The sequence below is a fragment of the Equus przewalskii genome, chromosome 30 (genome assembly GCF_037783145.1).
Source record: "Equus przewalskii isolate Varuska chromosome 30, EquPr2, whole genome shotgun sequence".
NCBI classification, from domain to species: Eukaryota; Metazoa; Chordata; class Mammalia; order Perissodactyla; family Equidae; genus Equus; species Equus przewalskii.
Window position 1 is genome coordinate 16,924,206 of NC_091860.1, and position 21,974 is coordinate 16,946,179.

General features: G+C 41.8%; 1 protein-coding gene across 1 annotated transcript in view; it reads left to right on the forward strand.

Annotated features, from left to right (window-relative positions):
* Positions 1-4,186: 4,186 nt before the first annotated feature.
* The window catches only part of ST8SIA6 (ST8 alpha-N-acetyl-neuraminide alpha-2,8-sialyltransferase 6), a 123,614-nt gene continuing 105,826 nt past the window's right edge, over positions 4,187-21,974 (forward strand). The window contains exons 1-2 of the mRNA XM_070600836.1: positions 4,187-4,718; positions 5,235-5,333. Of these exons, the coding sequence (XP_070456937.1) occupies positions 4,618-4,718; positions 5,235-5,333 (200 nt within the window). The 5' untranslated portion in view covers positions 4,187-4,617. The remainder of the gene's footprint in view (positions 4,719-5,234; positions 5,334-21,974) is intronic.

Below are 21,974 nucleotides of genomic sequence, written 5' to 3' on the forward strand. Positions count from 1 at the left end.
TAAGATAGTTCTAAGTTCTGCAATGGTCTTCTGTTTTGTTCAGTTTTGTACTGTTGTCAGCTCACTTTTCATCCTATTGCTTTGCTGTCTCTTCTTTCAGTTCGCATTTCTTCCTTGGGTTCTTCTATCATAGAGTTTCTATTACATTTTATTTCCTGGGGAGTTTAAAGTGATTGTTGCTTGAATTTTCTGCTGTTTCCTAGAGTAAGTCTTGTTCCAACATATATTCTTTATTCGCCTTTTTATTGGTTACCTTCCTTTCCTTTTATCTTCTATTTTGCATAAATTTTGCATAATTTTTTTTCTGCTTACTCATCTTTGAAAGAAGTCATGCCTGTTTCCTTCTGCTACTTGCCAGGAATATTGTGAACAGAAAATCTTTGTCAGTCCTTCCTTTTTATTTGCCCACTTGTCAAAACTTAGTTTTGCATTAAGGGCTTGCTATTGGATATTTTTTGTTCAGTTATTTGTCTGCTTCTAGTTTAAGTTGTTTGGAATGAGGGGTGGGGAGGAGAAGTTGAGGAGACAAACATGGTGGGTTTGGGTATATTATTTCTGCACACACAATCTCCACCTCCAATCTGTTGAAACCACTGGAATTCTACTCAGTCTTGCAGACTCTGGGAGAGGCCAAGTCAGTATAAACACCAATGGCTCGAGAATCTTTTGTTTACAGACCATGTAGAAATTAACCATGTGGAATAGGTGCTCACTTTTCTTTGGTAAATTGACTTTAATCAGTAACTACGAAATTCTTTTGTAGCATCTCTCTTCAAGGTCAGCATTATCTCTAGGTCATCATTCCTCTGGCTAGAAAGCTGTACTCTCTGAAAACAGAAATATTGGTCACCATCTCTCTTTTAACTCTGTAGCCCTGGGCATTCACACTGATTGCTACTCATTTTCGTTGTGGGCTTCTCCCAGCTTTTGCTTTTCCAAATTAAGTATCGGTGGGACTTTCGAAAACTTTTCCATTCCATGCCCCCCCATAAATATAAGGTCATAAATAGGGGAGATGGGTCTTGAACTTGGCATTCTTGTCCAGTTGGTTCACCTTTAGCAGGCAGTCTTGGGAGTTTGCGGAATATGATTGTGGCCATTTTATAGTTTCAGGATAAATAGTTTCCATTTCTCTTTTTGGTCCTTTACGATCATTTAAGTGGGCAGGGAGAGCAGTTACAGAAGCTTGAATGTTTTATACATTAAAAATCTTTTTCATAATGTGAATAATAACTTTTTTTTGGTTCTTTAATTTTAGTTATACTACAAATTGGATTTCTTATACATATAACACCTATGTGGAATTTGTATATCATCCTAGGGGTTCTACCTTTAAAGTTAAAACTGCTTTATACGGGGAATTGCATCAATGTTTTTATATTCAATTAGCAGTGGGCAAAACCTGTGATAAAACAGATTTGAAAGCCTAGCTCTCCGCATACAAAGTTGTTGATTTCTTGAAGTTATTTCTACTTTTATTTATATCCTATGATTTGTTGAAAATATGTAACCTTGGTTGTACTGTCCTTATGAATTTCTTCCCCCAAGGAACAGTTTAATATTTATGAATGTGCTATTGTCCTGCGGTCCTCACAAATCTTTAATATTGCTAACACCAATCAAGCAGCCTGAAGACATCAGAAACCATCCTTTCTAGACAGAGAGATAAAAATGTCACCCAAATGAAGGAAAAGAGTCTTTGGTGCATCAATTTTCCGTGTTTCTCCCAACACTCCTTTCTTTCCTAATGCAGAGGGTTCTCACTGGTATACACCAGTGGATATTGCAGACAACTGATATTTGGGATTCTTCTTCTGAATCCCCAAATCCACGCATATGGCAATGTTTAAAAACTTACATGAAAACGAGAAACCCCAACTTCCAGGAAGATTTTCAATTCCGTGGACATTTTTTATATATCAAAACTTTGCAATCAATTTTTAAAGTTATTTTATGAAAGGAAGGGCATTTGTGATAATGAATAAAGAATAGCAAAGGTGAGATGAGAGGCAAACGCTGGTCAGACTGGGTGAGCAAGGGAAGTTCACACGCCAGCGTGGGCTTCTGCACATCAGCCTGAGATTCTGTTTTGATTCTGGGCCTCAGCAGTATCTCAAATTACTACATGGGGTAGACCTCTGGGGTTGCTGGTCAAACTTGCTAATGTTAAGTTAACAAATGCGTAGTTTCCCAGTTCGCTTCTATGGCTGCTAATATTTAAGGAATCCCGTTTTTGCCAAATTCTTTTATCTTTCAAGGATAAGAAAGATAACTCGCATTTTACCTGCCCAAGTCTTCACTTACAAAGCTTGTGGTAAAGTTCTCTACTATCAGATTTGAACACTCGGTTCAGAATTCCCCTTGCAAATTTACACTTGGTTTTCCAATTAAAATGGGCTTTTGTGCGTCCCCTGCTGATAGCCATTGGCTTGATAGAAAAGTAACTTTTTTTGCAGCAATGGTGTTTAGGGAGTGCAGTGCAAGGCTGACTCTTCTGTGGCCTTGAGCCCAGCTGTGCTGAAATATTAAACTTTAGTAAATTAGGTGAAATTGCAGCTTTCTGGCTGGTCCAATAATGCCTTTTTCTTTTCCCGCAAACCATCTTCATCATGAGCTGTCTGCACAGGTTTTCTGCTCTAAGAGAAATAAAATTTAGACTATCTTCCAAATCCAGACAACTTTTTTACTTTCAAGATAATAGTGCCGTATCCTACTTATCTAACAGAATGCTTAAACTTTCAAACACATAGAATTGGATTACTTTATTATTTTAGCACTATCTGAATATAGCATTGCTTTATTATACCGTGCTAAGATAAGCAGATGGATTCCTAAAAATGTCAGTGTCACATAAAAGTAGCAACTTTTTCTTTATGGATTAGTACATACTTTAACAGCAATATTGAGCTATGGAAGGAAAGCGTATTTCCGGTCATATTTATTTTCTGCTTTTCGCTCCTTTTTCTCTTTAAGAATAGCACTAGTTCTGAGGTGCTTTATTCACCCACCAGACATTTATTGATGGACCTACTATGTGAAAAGTTCTGGTTTGTTACCAACTAACTATTTTTAATTAGAATAAGTGATGAATTAGCAGAAAGGAACTAGGCAGTCTTGTGTTTCTCTTCTTGATACATGTTATCTTTTCAGTGAGGAAATCACTCACAACAGCTCTATAAGCCCCTGGCCTGTTTCCTGCCCTAAATGCTCTCACATTGGTCTTTCCGGTTAAGACAGGCCTCTAGGAGACTGCGGTTGAAATATGAATATTTTTGATACTTGGGAAAGTTAACTCGTTAAATCTTTCAAAGTACCTTTATCAAGGTACTAACAAGACGGTAGAGTCCAAGGGTTCCTTCTGGAAAAATCGCAAATATATGCAAAAGTAGATGGAATAGTCTAATGACCCCCCCCCCCCCATATAACCATTATGGGGTTTGTGTTTTATTGATGTTCCCCAAGGCACCACTGTCAAGAGCAAAACCTAAACAGGTTGCACAGTGGGGACCTGGGCAGTCCCTGGGCCAAGTGTGGACGGGACAACTTAGGGCTGAAAGAGAGGCCCACTCCCAGATCAATAATTGGTGAGCCAAACTATTTCATATTGTCATCGGATCACTCTCCTGCAATAACTGAGATACTAACCAATAAATGAGATGCTAACCGGTAAAATCTAGCTCAATACGATTTAGGCCAGGGATCTGCCAAATTTTTCTGAAAAGAAACAGATGATAAATATTTTCGGCTTTGTGGGCCATATGATCTTATGTCACCACTACTCAACTCTGCCCCTTATACCGTAAAAGCAGTCATAGATAATACAGCCGTATGGAGCCATTGCAAATACGAAGAATGGGCATGGAGGTGTTCCAATGAAACTATTTAGGAAAACAGGCAGGGGCCGAATCTGGCCCGCAGGCGGGAGTTTAGGGACCCTAAAGATTGCATGGCCTCTGGAAATTGATTCACTGTCCTTTTCAACCTGCGTTTAAGCCAGGGGAAGTTACTGCTGTTCGGTACTGCGATCCACCCAACAACGACCGAGTCCCTAGCAGCCTTTCTGCGATCCAGCAGAGCGACTCCACACTTTCAAAAGTTTTTGAAGTGGGCCCTTTCATCTCTCCCTTCCGCCCCTCCACGTCCTCGCTCTCCACCGCAGGGACGCAGACCGTGGTGTGCCTGCGTGGGCTGCGTGGGCTCCGGGGAGGAGCACGCGGGCACTCAGCAGAAGGTGAAAGCGCAGAAAAGTTGGAGCCCAATCAGCTCAGAGTCGAGCTCCCGAGCCCCAACCTTCAGGTGACCCCGCGCGGCGGCGGCGGCGACAGCGGCGGCGGCGACCAGAGCCCGCAGCAGCTCGGAGCGCCTCCGGCAGGACAGGAGGCGAGCTCGGCGGATCGTCAGCGCAGTCCGGGGGCCAAGCTCAGCGGTCCAGGGCTGGGTGGCAGAAGGGGAGAGCCAGCACGCCGCTTCTGCCTTTGCCCCGCACGGTGCAGGCTGGGCTGGGGACCCCGGAGGGTGCGGGCCGCGCGCCGCGCGCTGTCGTCGCCCCTCCCCGCCGCGGGTGAACACTGGAGGTGTGCGTGGCTGCGGCGGCGGCGGCCGTGCCTGTGGCTCAGGATGCGGCCGGGGGGCGCCCTGCTCGCCCTGCTCGGCAGCCTGCTGCTGCTGCTGCTGCTGCGCCTGCTCTGGTGCTCCACGGACGCACCCGCCCGCTCCAGGTAACCCGCCCGCCGCGCGCCCCGCTGTGCGCCCCCAGCACCCCAGCCGCCCATCTGCTTCGCTTGGCCGCGCAGACTTTCGGCCGCTGCGAGAACAAGCCGACGGGGAGCGGCGGCCTGCGGGTGGGGTGGGATGGGGGCGTCCAGGAGACAGGGCTCGGTGGGTGGCGGGTATCAGGGGAACGACCCTTGCGCCAGGTGGGCACCCGCTGTGGCGGAGAGGGACCAGTCAGGGTTGCGAGGACTCCAGCGTGCGTTCCTTCTGAGCGAGGGAGCTGCAGAGAGGCACCTGCCGTCGGGTTCCCCATCAGTATCCCGGGTTGTCCTTTCTGGTCCATGCTTTCCCTTCCTTCCCGCCCTAAGCCTCTTCTAACTCCGCGGTTTGGGAGCTGCTCAGGGGAACCAGGGCGCGCGGGGACGTCCCGGCCAGGCTGCGACCGCGATGCTCCTGCCCAGCCTGCCAGCCAGCTGCTCCCCGGGAGGTGTAACAACTTAGTTTTCTTCCTGGCTGTGCAGGCTTTTGGCAGAGGAGAGCAGGGAGGCCACCCACGGCACCCCTGCCGCGCTGAGGACGCTCAGGAGCCCGGCGACCCCGCTACCGCGCGCCAGAAACAGGTATCCGCGGCGCTGGCTGCGGGCGGGAGAGGGCTTCGCGGCTGCATGCAGGGGATGGGGCGCGGCTGCTCCCGCAGGACTCGCTTCAAATGGTCTGGCTGGGACAACACGATTGAATGGATTTGGGGGTGTGGGGAGTGTGTGTGAGTGAGAGAGAGAATGTGTGCACGCGCGCGTGTAACTCCTCACACTCCTTCAGCCTCCCCGGTAAAGTCTGTTCCTCCAAGTGAACAAGGGAGACACTAAAACAGCTGCACTTGAAAAAATGGGTGCTGAGTTCCCGTCTCGATAATTGAACGTCCCTGAGAGGAGCAGCTCCGCCTGTCTCTTGAGGGATTTGCTTGGTTTGCTTTCTGTCTTCCGTGCTTTGAGGCGCGCCGGTGCAAGATTCACTTTTGCAAGGAAGGAATTTTGTGCACAGTGCTGAGAATGTTTCCGTCCTTAGTGAATAGAGACTTCAAACTGGTCTTTTTCACTCATATGAGTATTTATCCATGCGCAATAATTATTCGGTTATCTTTTTTTCTGATTAGAAAATTAATACATGCTTAGTGCAGAAAGTTAGATAATATGAAAAATATACAAAAGAATATTGAGTCCCACCACCCAGAGATCGTATTAAGGTTTTGGTTTATATTCTTCCAATAGTTTTTCCTTTACATATTTTTAAAAATATACTTAAGATTATACTATGTAGTTTGTATTTTGCCTTTTTACCTAAAAAATCATAGACATAAGCATGTCATTAAAATCTTTTCCCCAAACATTCCCTTTGATTGTTGCCTAATTCATCATATGAATGTGTCATAGTCTAATTAACTGTTGCCAGTTTTAGACTTTTAGATTGTTTCTTGTTTTGTTTTGTTTGCTATTAATAATTGTATTAAGTACATCCTTGTCTGTAAATCTTTGTCTTCGTTTTAAATTAACTCTCCAGGATGGATTCATAGAAGTTGGATAATTGGGTCAAAGAGGATGCAGATTTTAGGTTATAGATACATATGGCCACTCGCTTCCTAGAAGGGTTGAATCAGTTTACATTTTCACCAGCAGAATGTACTGGTTCTTGCCTCAGCGTTGCTGTTATTACTGCAATTTTGTATGCTGTCTCTTTTCCTCTGTTTATCTCCTGTGAATCTCTTTTCCTCTGTGAATCCTTCTGTATATTCTTGGCTGTTGGACCATCTTAATCTTCTGGTTGCGTGACTCAAGGCTTCTGTGTGGCTCCCGTGTGGTCATAAGAAAGATCTGGGGGAGGCTGGAAGAAATTTTGAAGTGCTGAGACAACACTCATGCCACAACCATCCTATTGAAATTTCACGGCATATTAGAAGCACTAAGAAATCCTGGAATAACCAAACTTTTGAGAAAAATATTGGCCTATAGTTTTACTTTATACAGAGTTGTGTACTGTAGGTAGCCTAGCTTTCCAATAAACTGGGGAACATTCTATCTTTTTCTAAATCCTGGGGTTATTAGACATTCTGGGGTTGCCCCTTGGGGACAGTTTGAAAGAATGCATGAATTAAATTATCCGGTCCTAGATCTTTTTTGAGGCAATTCTTTGATGAATTTTTCAGTTCCTTTTGGCATGCTTCTTGAGCTAATATAGGTAATTCATGTTTTTTTCCAAATGTGGTCCATTTTATTAAGATTTTTTATTTATACTATTCTGTAGTGTTTTTAGAAACCTGTCTTTTGATCTGTTTTATGTCCCCTTGATCATTTATGATTTTGAATATTGATGTGGCAGGGGTGCAAATTTTAATCCATCTTACTTGGTTTTGTAGAGAAATAATAATTTCTTCATTTTTCTGCAGCTGGTCTGCTCATTCCCCATGAGCCCCACACTCTAGGTAACAGGTATTAAGTAATAATATAACAGTGATGCTAATAGTAATAAGGATAGCCAACACTTCTTGAGCCCTTCTTATGGACCAGACTGCTCTAAGCACTTTATGTTTATTAACTTAATCCTTAAAAATACTAAGAGAAACTATTATTATCCTCATTTTATAGATGAGGAAGCTACAGCACAGAGATTAAGTAAATTGCCAAAAGTCACGGAGCTGACAAATTGTGGAGCCAGGCCATGTGGATCCAGAATCCCGAATTCTTGGTCTCCTTGCTGTGCAAGCTTTGATAGGTGCTGGGCAAGATGGCACATGTGTGTCCAGATTAAAGCTTAGTCAGAGGTGACAATTTAAGCAACTCTTTCTGGTAATATTTACTCTCTCTGGGAACAAATGCTCAGTCTTTTAGATTGCTTCCAGTATCTCTTCTTACTTTAAGACGACACCCACATATAAGGGAAAGAGAGGCTTAGATGATGGGGTGGTGGAGTTAAGAGTTGGAGTTCAAGATCATAGTATCCTCTGACTCCTCTAATCTCCAGGACCATGTTGTCCATTTTCCATCTGGTGGCTGGGTGCTCTGTTAACAGCCAATTATGAAATTGTGGTTCATTCTTTTTCCTCAGGCATTCTACCTGCTGGTACTCCCCACCGTCTTGGACTCCCATGGGCTCCCACTTGATGCTCCCTTTCGGCGATCTGTTGAAGATTCCCTTTTGGTCCTATCTCGGGTTGTCACTCTGCAACATTCGCTATAGTGCTATCTCACCCCGCTCTACAGCCAGTCTCCCAGCTATTTCTGGGACCCATCTAAACATACAAGAACCGTGGTTGGTTCAGGAAGCTAAATATCAGGGCCTCCCTCCACTTGCCCCACGACGTAGATGTGCCCCTCCTCCAAGTTAATTTCAAGAATGGAGACTGCCCAAGAGGTGATCTCTTTTTAGAACCCTAGCTGGGGGAGGAGGCAAAGCCCCCTCTACCACGTTGTTAGCTTCATTTTTCTCTCTCCAAGCCAAAGCTCTCCTCTTCCTTTCTCTCTCTTTTTCCACCCTTGCCTTAGGCTGGCAGTGTGCAGGCTTCCCCCTGCCTCATATTTTCTTTTGTCCTGATTCAAACCTCCAGGTCTGGCTCAAACCTAAACCTAATGGTAAATTGTGGGGACTATACGAAAAAGGATTGGGAAAACTCAAGGGGCTATGTCTTCCAGGTAAGGTGGTTCATGAGCTAACAAGGGAGAATGAGAGGAATTTGGGAAGTCTTTTGGGGCTATAGCAAGTCCTATTTTGGTTGTTTAGAGCTGAACACTACCTTATCCTTTCTCTTTGCATTCTTTCAGTTAAAAAGTCTTTGTCTCCCCATACCTACCCACAAAGGATGCTTCAACAGGACTAGGGAAAAAGTCAGCTCCCAATCAGAAAGACAAAAGAGAAAAATATATGAATAATTTTCAACATATGACCCCATTACAGTGGATTCTTTCTCTTTCTAGTAAGCTTTGTCAAAGTCTATCATTGCGTTGTTTGCTTTTCAATCAATTGGCTCTTGGATTTATTTCTCAATTCCAATGTATTTCCATGTTCTGTTTCCTTTGTGTTACTTTTATCTTTTAAAAATAGCATTCTCCCCCCACCCCCCGCCACAACTTAATGTCTTGAAGTGAATGGTTGATTTATTTATTTTCTTTTTACTTTGTAACAAAAATATTTATTACTATGAATTTTCCTTTGAATATAGATTTGGACCTGTTCCTTGAGTTTGGATACATAGTGTTCTAATCTTTTCTTTGAGGAAGATTAGCCCTGAGCTAACGTTTGCCCCCAACCTTCCTCTTTTTGCTGTGGAAGATTGGCCCTGAGCTAACATCTGTGCCCATCTTCCTCCATTTTATATGTGGGATGCCTGCTACAGCATGGCTTGATAAGCAGTGCACATGTCTATGTCTGGGATCCGAAATGGTGAACCCTGGGCTGCCAAAGCAGAGCACGTGAACTTAACCGCTCTGCCACCATAATGGCCCCCATAGTGTTCTAATTTTTAAAAATATATTCTAAATTGTTTATAATTACATTAAATTCTTTTGTTTTACCTCCATAGTTAATTAGGAGAGTACTTTTAAATTTCCAAATTGTTAGGATTTTTTTCTTAAATATTAATTTAATATGTTTTCTTAAACAATACTAGCTTCATTTTGGTTATGAAACAAATCCAGTGAAATCCTGCCATAATGACATTAAATGAGTTCCCAAATATTCAGTCATTAGAAATGAGAGGTTGAGAAATGTGAGCATAATGACATGGCCAGAGCAAGTCTGTGTAACTAGCTGACTTCAAGTTCTGGGGTCCCTCCAACCGGATTATCCAGGTCCTGGTTGTGGTTTGGCGCCTTTTAGTAGCAGTGTCCATTCTGGCTTTAACATCCATGGTGATGACTTGGGGTCCTGTGTCTGGCTAGGGTTTTCTGCATAGCAACGGCTTTTCTTTGAATGTCCGGGTTAGTTGGTGCTTATTTCATCCATCTGGGATGATTGGACTATGAGTTTGCCAGAGATATGGGGACCCCACCTCCACTTCTCTGCTTTTCTAGAGAGGATGGCTGCCGCCCTGAATGGCCTTTTCCCCCCTCCCTGTGACCGTTTTTCCCTGTGGTAAAACTTTGACTTGTTCCTGTTTGAGAACTGGGGCTACGTGGAGGGCAGACAACTAACGGCAATTGTGTTACATCCCAACTTACATTATTGTACAGAGCGTTATGGCAGAAATTTTATTCTATATTTTTAGATGAACACAAAGAAAAGGAAAACCACCTGTCATTTCAACACCCAAAAGATGGCTACTATTCATATTTTCAGTATGCACATGTCTAGTGATTTTGCTATGCATATTTTGGTAACTTTTTTAACATCTGAATTTTTCTTCATATTATTAGTGTTCTTCTGCAACATAATTTTAGAGCATGGTATTTGAAAGCATGCTTATGCCATAATTATTCATTCTTTCCTTTGGTACACTTGGGTTATTTAATTTTTGATTTTGATTTATACTCTAATATGAACAGCTTTATAGCCTCGCATACATTGTTGATTATTCAGATAAATTCCTAGAAGTGGAGAAGCTAGATCAAAGAATATATGAAATTTTAAAGTGTTGCTATGACTTGTTCAACAATAACAATGATTATCCCAATTTATACTTCTGCTATCAGTATATGAGAGTACCATTGAGTCAAACTCCTGCCAGTTCTGTGCATTAGAATTTCTTTTCATTTTTTCTAATTTCAGCCTCAAGAGATAGTGTTTTGTTGATGTCTTAATTTGTATTTATTTGTTTATCATTGCATTTAATTTTTATTTATTAATTTATTTTTTGTGAGGAAGATTGGCCCTGAGCTAACATCTGTTGTCAATCTTCCTCTTTTTGCTTGAGGAATATTGTCACTGAGCCAATCTTCCCCTATTTTATGTGGGACGCCTCCACAGCATGGCTTGATGAGCAGTGCTAGGTCCACACCTGGGATCTGAACCTGTGAACCCTGGGCCGCTGAAGTGGAGTGCACAAACTTAACCACTATGCCACTGGGCCGGCCCCCATTGTGTTTAATTTTTGAAATACTAGTTGACCATTTATATTTTTTCCTTTTCTATATTGGCTTTTTACATTCTTGTCTATCCTTCCTTCAAGATATTCTGTTTTCTTATTGATGTACTAGAGGTTTATAAATTTCAAAATTATAAAACTCTTACTTACCATGCATTTATATTGATTTTCTAATTTAGTTAACATTTAATTATGTCTGTGGTTATTTAATCTGTAGGCATTTTCAATCTTTCTGTATTCATATCTCTTATACCTACTTATTTTTTTTTTGAGGAAGATTAGCCTTGAGTTAATATCTGCTGCCAATCCTCCTCTTTTTATTTATTTTTTAAAAATTTCATATTTATTTATTTATTTTTTGAGGAAGATTAGCCCTGAGCTAATATCTGCTGCCAATCCTTCTCTTTTTTGCTGAGGAAGACTGGCCCTGAGCTAACATCTGTGCCCACCTTCCTCTACTTTATGTGTGGGACGCCTACCACAGCATGGCTTGCCAAGCAGTGCCATGTCCGCACCTGGGATCTGAACCAGTGAACCCCCGGCCGCTGAAGTGGAACATGTGAACTTAACTGCTGTGCCACTGGACCAGCACCCCAATCCTCCTCTTTTTTGCTGAGGAAGATTGGCCCTGAGATAACATTCATGCTCATCTTCCTCTCCTTCATATGTGGGATGCCTACCACAGCATGGCTTGACAAGCTGTGTGTAGGTCTGCACCTGGGATCCGAACCAGTGAACCCTGGGCCGCCAAAACACAATGTGTGAACTTAACCGCTGCACCACCAGGCTGGCCCCATCTTATATCTACTTTTCTTTTTCAATTCTGCTTTTCAATTTTGATAAGTTTACTGATAATTTATTGATATATTTACTACCCTGAGATAAGTGTACATCTCTCATTTTTTAATATATAAATCTTTACTCCATGTAGAACTTTTTTGGCACATGGTGAAAAGGAGTGGGTTTTTTATTGTTATTATTATTCTAGTACATAATTTGTCTTTTGATGATTTTTTAAAATTTGAATTAAGCTCTTGCTTACAAATCTCAGAATATTATTTAGATTCTCTGTCCAATGCTTGACCCTTGTCATTGTAAATGGTCCTCTCCCCATTTCTTTAGTTCTGTGTTTCCATTCCTTTCTTGGTCAGTTGGCATAAATCTAATATTTTTAGCTTTGGAATGTAGATAATAGTGTTTCTGAAACGTCAGATATTTAAGGATGCAATTCTGATTTTTCATACATGAGTATTGAATTATTGCATCACAACTCCACTTTTTTTTCCATTTTAAAATTTTTATAAGATATTATTCCTCTATTTTCCGGCTTTTAAGGCTCTGAAAGAGAAATAAAGGTAACCTTACTTTTATTTCTTCAAAAGTAAGCTATTTGATTATTTGTTTCACCGGATCCTGACAGGACTTTTTCTTATACTTAACATTGAAAAAATTCACCGTGATATCTCTGTGCAGTGACCTCTTTTGATTAATTTTGTTCTGTAAGTCTTTTTAATCCCTCGGCCTGGTTGTTTTTAAATTAAAAATATTTGTGTTGTATCTTCAGTTGTTTGGCGTGTTCCACGTAGTCCGGTTGTGTTTGTGAAGTGGGTCTTCGTTTTCTGTCCCATCGCTGTTTCTCTTCTTGAGCATCCCCTTCCCATACAAACAGCTGTTTTTCTCCCTCTGATTTTGGTTTTCTCTTTGTCCTTTTCCTTTGCCCTCTGGGATGGCTTCTTAAATCTGTCCTCCACGTTGCTGAATTAGTTTTCTATAGTGTCACTTCTCCATTTTGCCCTATCTAAAACAGTAAATCTGTTACACTTTTATTCTTTACAATTTTATTCTTCTTTGAGCCTACACTTTATCACATCAGTTTAGATCTTAGAAAGCATCTAAGTAACCTTTTAATCCTCACCTTCCATTTCTTACTTCATATTTTTTTGTATTTTATAGAGAATGTAAAAGAAAATGCTTTCCAAAGATTTCTTCTGTTTTCTATAGTAAATATTTTTCAAAAGTATGATTTTCCCTGCATCTTAAGAATGATATTCTTCCCCTGAGTTAGATAATCTTTTCATAACTTTCTTGATTCTTTTTGGGAGGGGCTTGTTTTAAATTTAGGTATCCCCACATGAGGAGGCCACTCTGGCTTTGTGCTCAGCCGACAGGACGCCTTAGAGCTCCTGATGGCTCTCACCAAGGGCTGAAAGATCCCCTTTCTTTTAAAGATTTTACTTTTCCTTTTTCTCCCCAAAGTCCCCCCGTACAGAGTTGTGTAGTTTTAGTTGTGGGTCCTTCTAGTTGTGGCGTGTGGGATGCCACCTCAGCATGGCGTGATGAGCAGTACCACGTCCGTGCCCAGGATTCCAACCGGTGAAATCCTGGGCCACCGAAGCTGAGCATGTGAACTCAACCACGCGGCCATGGGCCTGGTCCCTGAGATCCCCCTTCTCAGAGCACACACCAGCTGAGAGGCTGAGCCTCAGAGCCCTTAAGCAAATGACTGATTTTTAAAAATTTGAATTAAAAAAAAAATTACGGTAAAATACACCTAACATAAAATTTACTAACTTTTGAGTTTTTAAATACTGGACCTCAAAGCTATCTCTTGCTCCCGTGTCTTGATCGCATGACTGTCAGAAAGCAAGTGTGAGCCTGGGTGATCCTAATCAACCTGGTCTTCTGCTCCTGCCAGAAATGGTGCAGGACAAATGTCACTTGAAACCCAGAGAGGCTGGGCTCCTGGGACTCTCCCCATATCTGCCACCCCTTCACGTCCTGGGGTGTGATGACTGATTTTCTATCCCGTCTCCTTCCATTGCTTCGGTGGTGCTTTATAATGTAATATAATAGAGGTGTAATCTCAAGACGATGTAGAAAGAGAACAGTGAATGAACAGGGATCCAACAGCCCCCAGGCAGCCCCTGCTGCCTCAGGAAGCAGGTCCTTCCTGTGTGGGGGCAGCCACTTGATTTTCTCGTTGGGGCAGACTCTGTCTACTCAGGTATAGAAAGGTAGACAGTAGAGGGAAGATCAAAGCCACTCTCATTTTCTCCTCCCTGGCCTGCTCTCTTTCAGAGTTGAAAATTGACATCCTCTGCTGATAACTCCTCCACGTGGTTCCATATGCCCTCTTGCGAATGATATTTCTTCCCCGAACCTGATGAATTTCTGAAGCAGCTTTTCATTGCCATCAATATGGGTGGTTGTCATTTTGTGTAGACTTGTGTATTTTCATAAGAATGTCAATAGTCTGGAGGAGGGAGAATCAGGCAATGGTTACTCTCTACCGTCTTATCCTGAAAGTTGTAATAATGTTTTGTTCGACATTTTTTGTTGTCTGTGTTCACGCTGGGATCATAACTGCTAGCTTCAGAAAATTCAAGATGAGTGTGAATTAGAGCTTGTGAAAAGGGCCGTGTGGCTCAGCAGAAGTCTGGAACAGCTGATTTTCACCTTCTTACCTTCTTCCTCTCCACCCACCTTCCAAATAGATGCAGGCAACTGAATTTTACTTTTGAGAACAATATAATTCCCTTTTGTATCTTTCCTTCCTTGCTTTTAGAAGTAATAATACGGTATGTGCCCTGATTTTAAAAATTCAGAATGCTTTAAAGTTGCTTTGAGTCTAGTTTCTGAAGTAATTTGAAATGAGGGTTTAAATCTTGCGTGCACCCTCTTTTCCTAGTTCCTAATCCCGTGTCTTCATTGCAGCGCTTTTCTTTCCAGGTTTAGAGGGAGTTCGCCTCCATTTCGGCTCTGTTGTTGCTTGGTTTCCCTGTTTGGAAACGAGTTTCACTGGTGCTTCCCAGATTGGCATTTCTTAGTCCTCTTGGTCTCTGGCACCTATGTCACATCTTTAGCTTTTCTGGTCTGATGAAAGCTGCTGGGCACGATTGTCCAGGGCTGCTGGTACAGAGAGAGGGCTTCAGAATATGCGCCACAGCCGGGCTTCTGTGGGTGCATGGCCACGTGGACAGGAAAGCCAGTATGAACTTGAAGGACACAAAGCAATGTCCTGCTATTCCCTTTGCTTGGTGGGGTAGATGGATGAAGAGATCAGGAGTTCAGGGGGAAATGGTGTCTCATTGGCCCACCTCTCTCCTAGGAGGTTGTTGGAGGTGGAATTTTATTTTTCATTACACTCATATAACTCCACCCATTCCTTGACAGAGCCTCTCTTCACAAGAGGCTGGGGTGTTTCTTTATGTGACTTGAGAGGTGACATTCGGCAGACAATACTGTTCCCAAACATATGTCAAACAGAAGGTCATTCCATCGCAACTTAAATCAAGGTTGCCTTAGTGTTGTCTGGCCTTGGGTTTTAATTCACTGTGCTCTTAATAGACATTTTCCTTGAGCCAAGCGGCATTAGGATGAATTTGAAATAAACAAACAAAAAATCCTGACTGCCTGATGGGAGGAAGGAAGATTTTTGTGGGGAGTTCTGGAGAAGCACAAACATTCTGAGCGATTAGGTGCTAACAGAGGACACAGTGAGAGGAGAAGCTTGGTTGGACACAGCGGAAGGGATCTGAACTGAAAAAAAGGAAATAAATATATCTCTTCGTCTGCCAGGTACAGTGATTCTTTTTAGAGCCATTGCTGTCACTGCTCTGTGGTTTAAGAGTGCAAAGCTTCCACAGCTTCTCATTTGAGGGCAGAAAAAGAAGCTCTTTAAAGAGCCACGGATGCTTCGAGTAAACTTGTGGAAAGTGTTCTTGTGCCTTGACGTCTTGTTTTATAGCTTCTTTTGCCACCAAGAAGATGGTTATTTGTGACAGTCAATAAAGTACAGATAAAGTAGCATCTTTATCTGTGCACACTTAAGAAGTTAACATATCCAGGGCAGTTAAATCTATCTTGTCTATACTTTCAGATTTAAAACACTTTATTTTGTTTCATGAAAGACTAAGAAGAATTCTTTGTACGTGCTGTACATGATCAGTCAGTAATTCTTGGGAAGATTTGTGTCCATGGGCGTAATTATTTCCAAAGATAATTTTATAGGGCGTAACCTGTGCTTTTATTGTAAAATAATTTCCATTCTCTTACTGGTTATTGTTATTAGTTATTGTAAAAACACTAGAATTCTCTAACATATAATTTTTAAACTGTAGTATTCCAAAAAACCGAAATGATAGGTTGTAAAGACCATTAACTTTGAAAATGATTAAAATCTCTGAACTGGTTGCTGGAATCTCAGTTGGAATGTAAGAGGGACCCCCACGTGCTGTCTTTGGAGGATATATTCAATATTTCTTATATTCTTTCTGAGATAACATTTCATTATTTCCTTATTCTATAGGATGAAATGTATGATCACCAAACTTTGTGTTTGGAATGTATCTTTTGATGCTATAGTATGTATTTTGTAACTTATTTGCTACTTGTTATTTCAAGGGAACACCTATGTTTTATGTGTTTATATTTGTCAATATAGCTTTGCTATTTGCAAATTAAGTTTGTGGGCAAATTTTTGTGTTTTTGATTTGGGAATTCATCCAACACTCCCCATTCATTTTGGAGATACCAAAGTACTCATGTTTTCTGTGTCTGGGGAATATTATTCGTGTAATAGGCGGTAGTTTGGTGAGGTCTGTTTCTTTCATCACAGTATTCCCACTATATAATCTGAAACGCCAACATGTTGGAATTTGAGTCTCTTGCCTTGTCTCAATCAAGGTACTACGTTTTTGGAGGTACACTTTATCACGCTGCATTGCAAGAGAGACACGTAGTGAGTTTTGCATGGTAGAATGCCAACGATAACAAAGCCTGATTTTATAGTTGTGTACTTGTGTGAATATATCAAATAAAATTTTGTAATTGGAGGAGAATGGATTAAACCTGGAGGGTTGAAAACTCCTATCTATAATCATTTCTTAAAGCGAGAATGTACATTAACGAAGAAATTGTAAGCAGACGTGAAGTCTTATGATATTTGTACTTAGGAGAAGTTTTTCTATTAAAAATTTAGAGATTAGCGATCACATATCTCTGCAGTCCATCTTGGAACCCCTGCTTCTGTGGGCTTTTGAAACCTCTTTGTAAAACCGCAGATCATTGGAAACTCTTTATAGAAATGTAGCTTTAGATAAATAATGATTAAAAAAATGCACATCCAGAGGAAAAATTCAGTGTTACTCATGTTTATGCTGGGCTTCTGCTGAAAGATCTTTTTACACCAGTTTGCATATTCTAAACTAGGAGGTCTCCATGTAAAAGAATTTGATTATATAGAGTATTATCTACTCATGTATGTAAACCATAGGCTGGTTTCTTAGAAAAAGCTCTTAGGAATCTGGAGAAAATCTAGATTTTACAAAATTTTGAACACTGTCAGATTTTCTCCATTTTCCTTAGGAGGAGTGAGAGTAAGACATGCATCACATTTAAAAGATTGTTTTATATCATCTTCACTGTGAAAATGATGAAAATCGGAATAGTGCTCCTGTTTGGGGAAAAGTTTTAAATGTGGAACTTTCAGATAAGTTTTTCTTTATTAATGTAATTTTATTTAGTGTGACAAATTCTTTAAAATGAAACTTACTTAAATTAATTAATAAATTTAGAGGTTGGACCCCCAGATCATGGAGTCAGGATAGTCTCTACATGAAACTGGATGTCTACATGCAAAAGGATAGGTTTAGACCCTTGCCTCACACCATACACAAAAAAGTGTCTCAATGTGGATCATGGCCTTAAGAGCTAAAACCATAAACCTTCTTGAAGAAAATATGGAAACTTTTTATGGCCTTAGATCAGGTAAAGAGTTCTTAGATACAACACCAAAAGTGTAATCAATAGAGGAAAAAATTGATAAATTAGATTTTATCAAAATTAAAAACTTTTGTGCTTCTGCATATACCATTGAGAGTATAAGATAAGCCACCCACTGGGAAAAAATATTTTTAAATCATATATTTGATAAAAAGAGTTGTATACACAATACATAAAGAGCTCTTACAACTCAATAACAAGAAGATGAACAAGTTGATTGAAAAATGGCCAGAAGATTTTTTTTCTTTTTTTGAGGAAGATTAGCCCTGAGCTAACTGCTGCCAGTCCTTCTCCTTTTTGCTGAGGAAGACTGGCCCTGAGCTAACATCCGTGCCCATCTTCCTCTACACTACAGCATGGTGTGCCAAGTGGTGCTGTGTCTGCACCCAGGATCCAAATTGGCGAACCCCGGGCCGCTGAGAAGAGGAACGTGTGAATTTAACCACTGAGCCACCAGGCCGGCCCCTGGGCAGAAGATTTGAATAGACATTTCACCAAGGAAGACATACAGATGATATAGACAGCTAATAAGCATATGAAAAAAGTGCTTAACATCATTAGTCATTAGGGAAATACAGATCAAAACCATGATGAGATAACCACTTCATTCTTTGTATGATAGCTTTTCTAATGACTCCACCATAACATGGGGTGGTTCCCTCTCAAGCTTAGGTTCTACTACAGAAGCTCATGACAGAAGTCCTTTGTATGACCAAAGAAAGGGTTGCTATTCCCACAGGTAGGGAAGTCCCAAAGTGAGAGGAGGAAAGGACGACTTTCCAGGGAAAGTTCCGGAGCAGAGAGAGACAGTAGTGAGTGCATTTTGTAGACTTCTTACTAGTTTGTGAGTGGCCTTGAGACCTTGAGGCAAAGTTTGACGTTTGAGAAATTATTACAAAGTGACTAAAAATCGGTGTCCCTTTGGCTCCGGAAGTCATGGAGTAACTTCTTATTTTCTCTTATTACGAGAGCAGTGGGCATTGCCATTGATTATCCTGTGGTAACCCCTCTTCCAATCGCCGTCGTGGAGGGGAGCCAGAGCTGGCATCCTATTTAAGAATGTCGGCACTGGGAACTAATTTAAGGTCTTTGCTCGTTGAAGGATCCACACAGTTATAGGGAATGTTGAGGCTGGGTTATACAATTGAAAATACCTAGACATGTGTCTCCTATAGCAGAGATTGTGATGAGACCCACTGTTATAGTTGAAAAGAAGGCACCAAGACTCCTGTTTCCTACAAAGGGGGACCTCCAATGAAGCAACCTTTAAAATGGTCATATTGGAGAATTACAGCAGGCTTTAGCAGATAAGTTTCTTTTTTTATTTTTTTGCTGAGGACGATTCGCCCTGAGCTAACATCTCCTGCCAATTTTTCTCCTTTTGCTTGAGGAAGATTCACCCTGAGCTAACATCCATGCCAGTCTTCCTCTATTTTTTAGTATGTGGGATGCTGCCACAGCATGGCCACCAATGAGTGGTGTTGGTCCATGCCAAGGATCTGAACCTGTAAACCCCAGGCTGCCAAAGCAGAGCATGCCAAACCTAACCACCAGGCCATGGGGCCAGCTCCCAGAGTTTCTTATGGCATGTAGAATAGTCTGTTTTGGGAGTTAGGGCCCTTATTTTCAGTGGGTCCCTTTGTATTATCCGCCTCAGTCTTGGGTCCAGGTTTGAGAAGGGATGGCAGAATGGGGAGTCGTTGTTAAGTGGGAAAGAGAATTTGCGTTTTGTAGGTCTGTAGGTGAGTAGTATTCCCTGTTATGGCTAGAATGAGAAGAGGGATGCTGGTTACATTTTCGTAGGACGTCATAAGACCTAAAAGTCAAGAGTTCAAGCTAACTAAGGCAGAGGGCAAAAGAGAGATCTGCTTAGGAGACCAATGTCTATTTTGTAATTTTAACAGGATGTCTTTGAGTTGGTTATTTTGTCTGTTTATTAGGACTCTTTAGTAGGCCTGCTGCCTGAGGACAATAGGAAAAATGGAATTCCAAATGATGCCTTGTTGTAAGGCCCATGCCTACACTGAATGGGTAGTATGCACCCTGATCAGAGTGGATGCTCTCTGGGGGTCCAAAAGAAACTAAAAAAGTTTGGGGAAGACTTACAGCCGTGTGTCAGCAGCAGCATCCTGGGAAGGATAAACCCAAAGCAGACCTATGTAAATATTAATCATTATGAGAGTGTTGGGATTTGTGTCACGGATGGGGGCAACAGACCAACAAAATCAATTTGCTAGTGAGAGAAGAGATATTTGCTAGAGAGAGAATGAGGCTCCTTGGTATGAGCCTCATTGGCCATGATGCTGGAGCAGAACAGTGCACAAAAATCACATTGGGAGGCCATGGTTTGGGCTGGAGCCAGTGGCATGGGGATGCCATGGCATTCAGCCCTGTGTTTAAGGGTCCAAGGGCCACAATGACTAGACAGACCTTTAGAGCCAAGGGAATAAGGGTGCTATATGACTTCACTTAAGAAATGTGAGCAAGTTGATCAGCTATGACATTAAAATGATCCTCCTCCATGGGACCTTTAGTATGAGCTGAGACAAGGGAAATTTCAATAGTAAGATGTGAGGTCTGAGCAGCAACATAGTCCCAGTGTGGAAGGCCCCATAGGGAGCAATCTGGAATGTGAAATCTATGTCACGATTAGAAATAGATTAGACCAAACAATGGGACCATTTGCTACTGCTCAGGAGTCTGTAAAAATGTAGGCAATGAATATACCTTTATTGAGGAAACCCTCCAGTACCAAAGTGACCGATCCTTGGGTCCCATGTTTTATTAACTATGCCTTGGCAATGGGATAGAAAGAAGTAGCTCTCCAGTGGGTTCCATCACATGTGATGGTGGTGCTCTTGTCCACAAAATAAATGGATCCTTATCTCCTGGCCTCAAGGAACCCTGGAAGTGGCCAACAGGGCCAGGAAAGGGGCGATCTTTCTTGGATCCACGGACTTGGGCAAGGAAACTCCAGAAAGCATGAGAGTTAGTGGTTTGGGCTTCTGCAGTAAAGGAACCACCAGATGAGACTAGTGGCATTGTTAGCTGGATGGCTTTGTGGCTGGCCTCAAGGGCCTGTTCTTGGGATGAACTCCATTCAGATTGAGCTGATTTTCTTGTGATTGCCTAAATAGATATTAATGAAATGTGTTGATGGGGAGTATATTGCTTCCAGAAGCCAAGTAGGCAAGTAGATGTTGGGCTTGTTGGAGGCTGCTGGGAGTAGGGTTGTTGACTGGATCTGGTATGAAGCAGCCTTCTGGGGACTAAATGATGCCCCCAAATCTAACTAAGGTGGTGGATCTTGGATCTTTTGGGGTACAGAGACTCAGTTGTGGTTAGTCAAAGTCTGGACCACAATTCAAAAGTCTTGTGCAATAGCTTCATGAGTTTCTCCCCTCAGGAGAGTATCATCAGTATAAGGCCATAGCTGGGTGCTTGAGAACAGAGCAAGCCCATGAGGGTCCTGTTTGCATAAATGCTGGGGATATTGATATACCCCATAGGTAATTTAGTGAAGTTATATTAGGACACCTCATAGGTGAATGCAAATTGTGGCTGTGATGCTGGAGAAATGAGGACAGAATAAAACCTATTAGCTCGATCAATAACTCCGAGGATTTACTTCAGGGAATTTATCATCCTCCTGATGATATTTATAAGGCTTCTTGTCTAGGGAGTTTCAACCTCACTTGTCAAGATTTGAATTTTCACTCTTGGGCTTCTCTTTAGCAGTAGAAATAATTTGTGAATTTTCCTTTTTAGGGTTGAATAAGGCCGTGACATGTTGAAATGCTGGAGCATTAAGGAGGATGCATAATCTTTGTTGATGACCTTTACATTGGCTCAAGGATGTACTAGTTTCTTGGGATTCTTAGGAGGGGGGAAGATAAAGTATTCAGGGCTGGTTAACATTTGAGTTTTAGCTCCTGGGCGCCAAGGGTGGGTCCCTCTGTATCCTTGAAGATCAGGATTTTTATGGCAGAATCAAGGGCAGGAACAGCTGCAAATATATCTGGTGCTCTCAGTGTTTTAATTAACCATTTCCCCTCAGGGGATGAGCCCCAGCAGCCATAGCCCTGCTTCCCGGTTCACCTGGGGACACCTTGCTGACACACTGGGGGTGGTGGTGGTGGAGAAGCGTCATTAGGATTGTGCAGGAGGCGACAGACACCAGTGGGAGATGAGACTTAGAGGTTGCTGGCACTCCATCAGTGGAAGTCCAAGTACAACTACTTTGGAAAAGAGATGGACCGTTTCTTAGAAAGTTAAACGTGAACTTGTCCTATGACCCTGAAATTCCACTTTGAGCTAACTACCCAAGATAAATAAACACGTATATCCACGCAGATGACTTGGATGTGAACATTGATAGCAACATTATTCATAATAGCCAAACAATGGA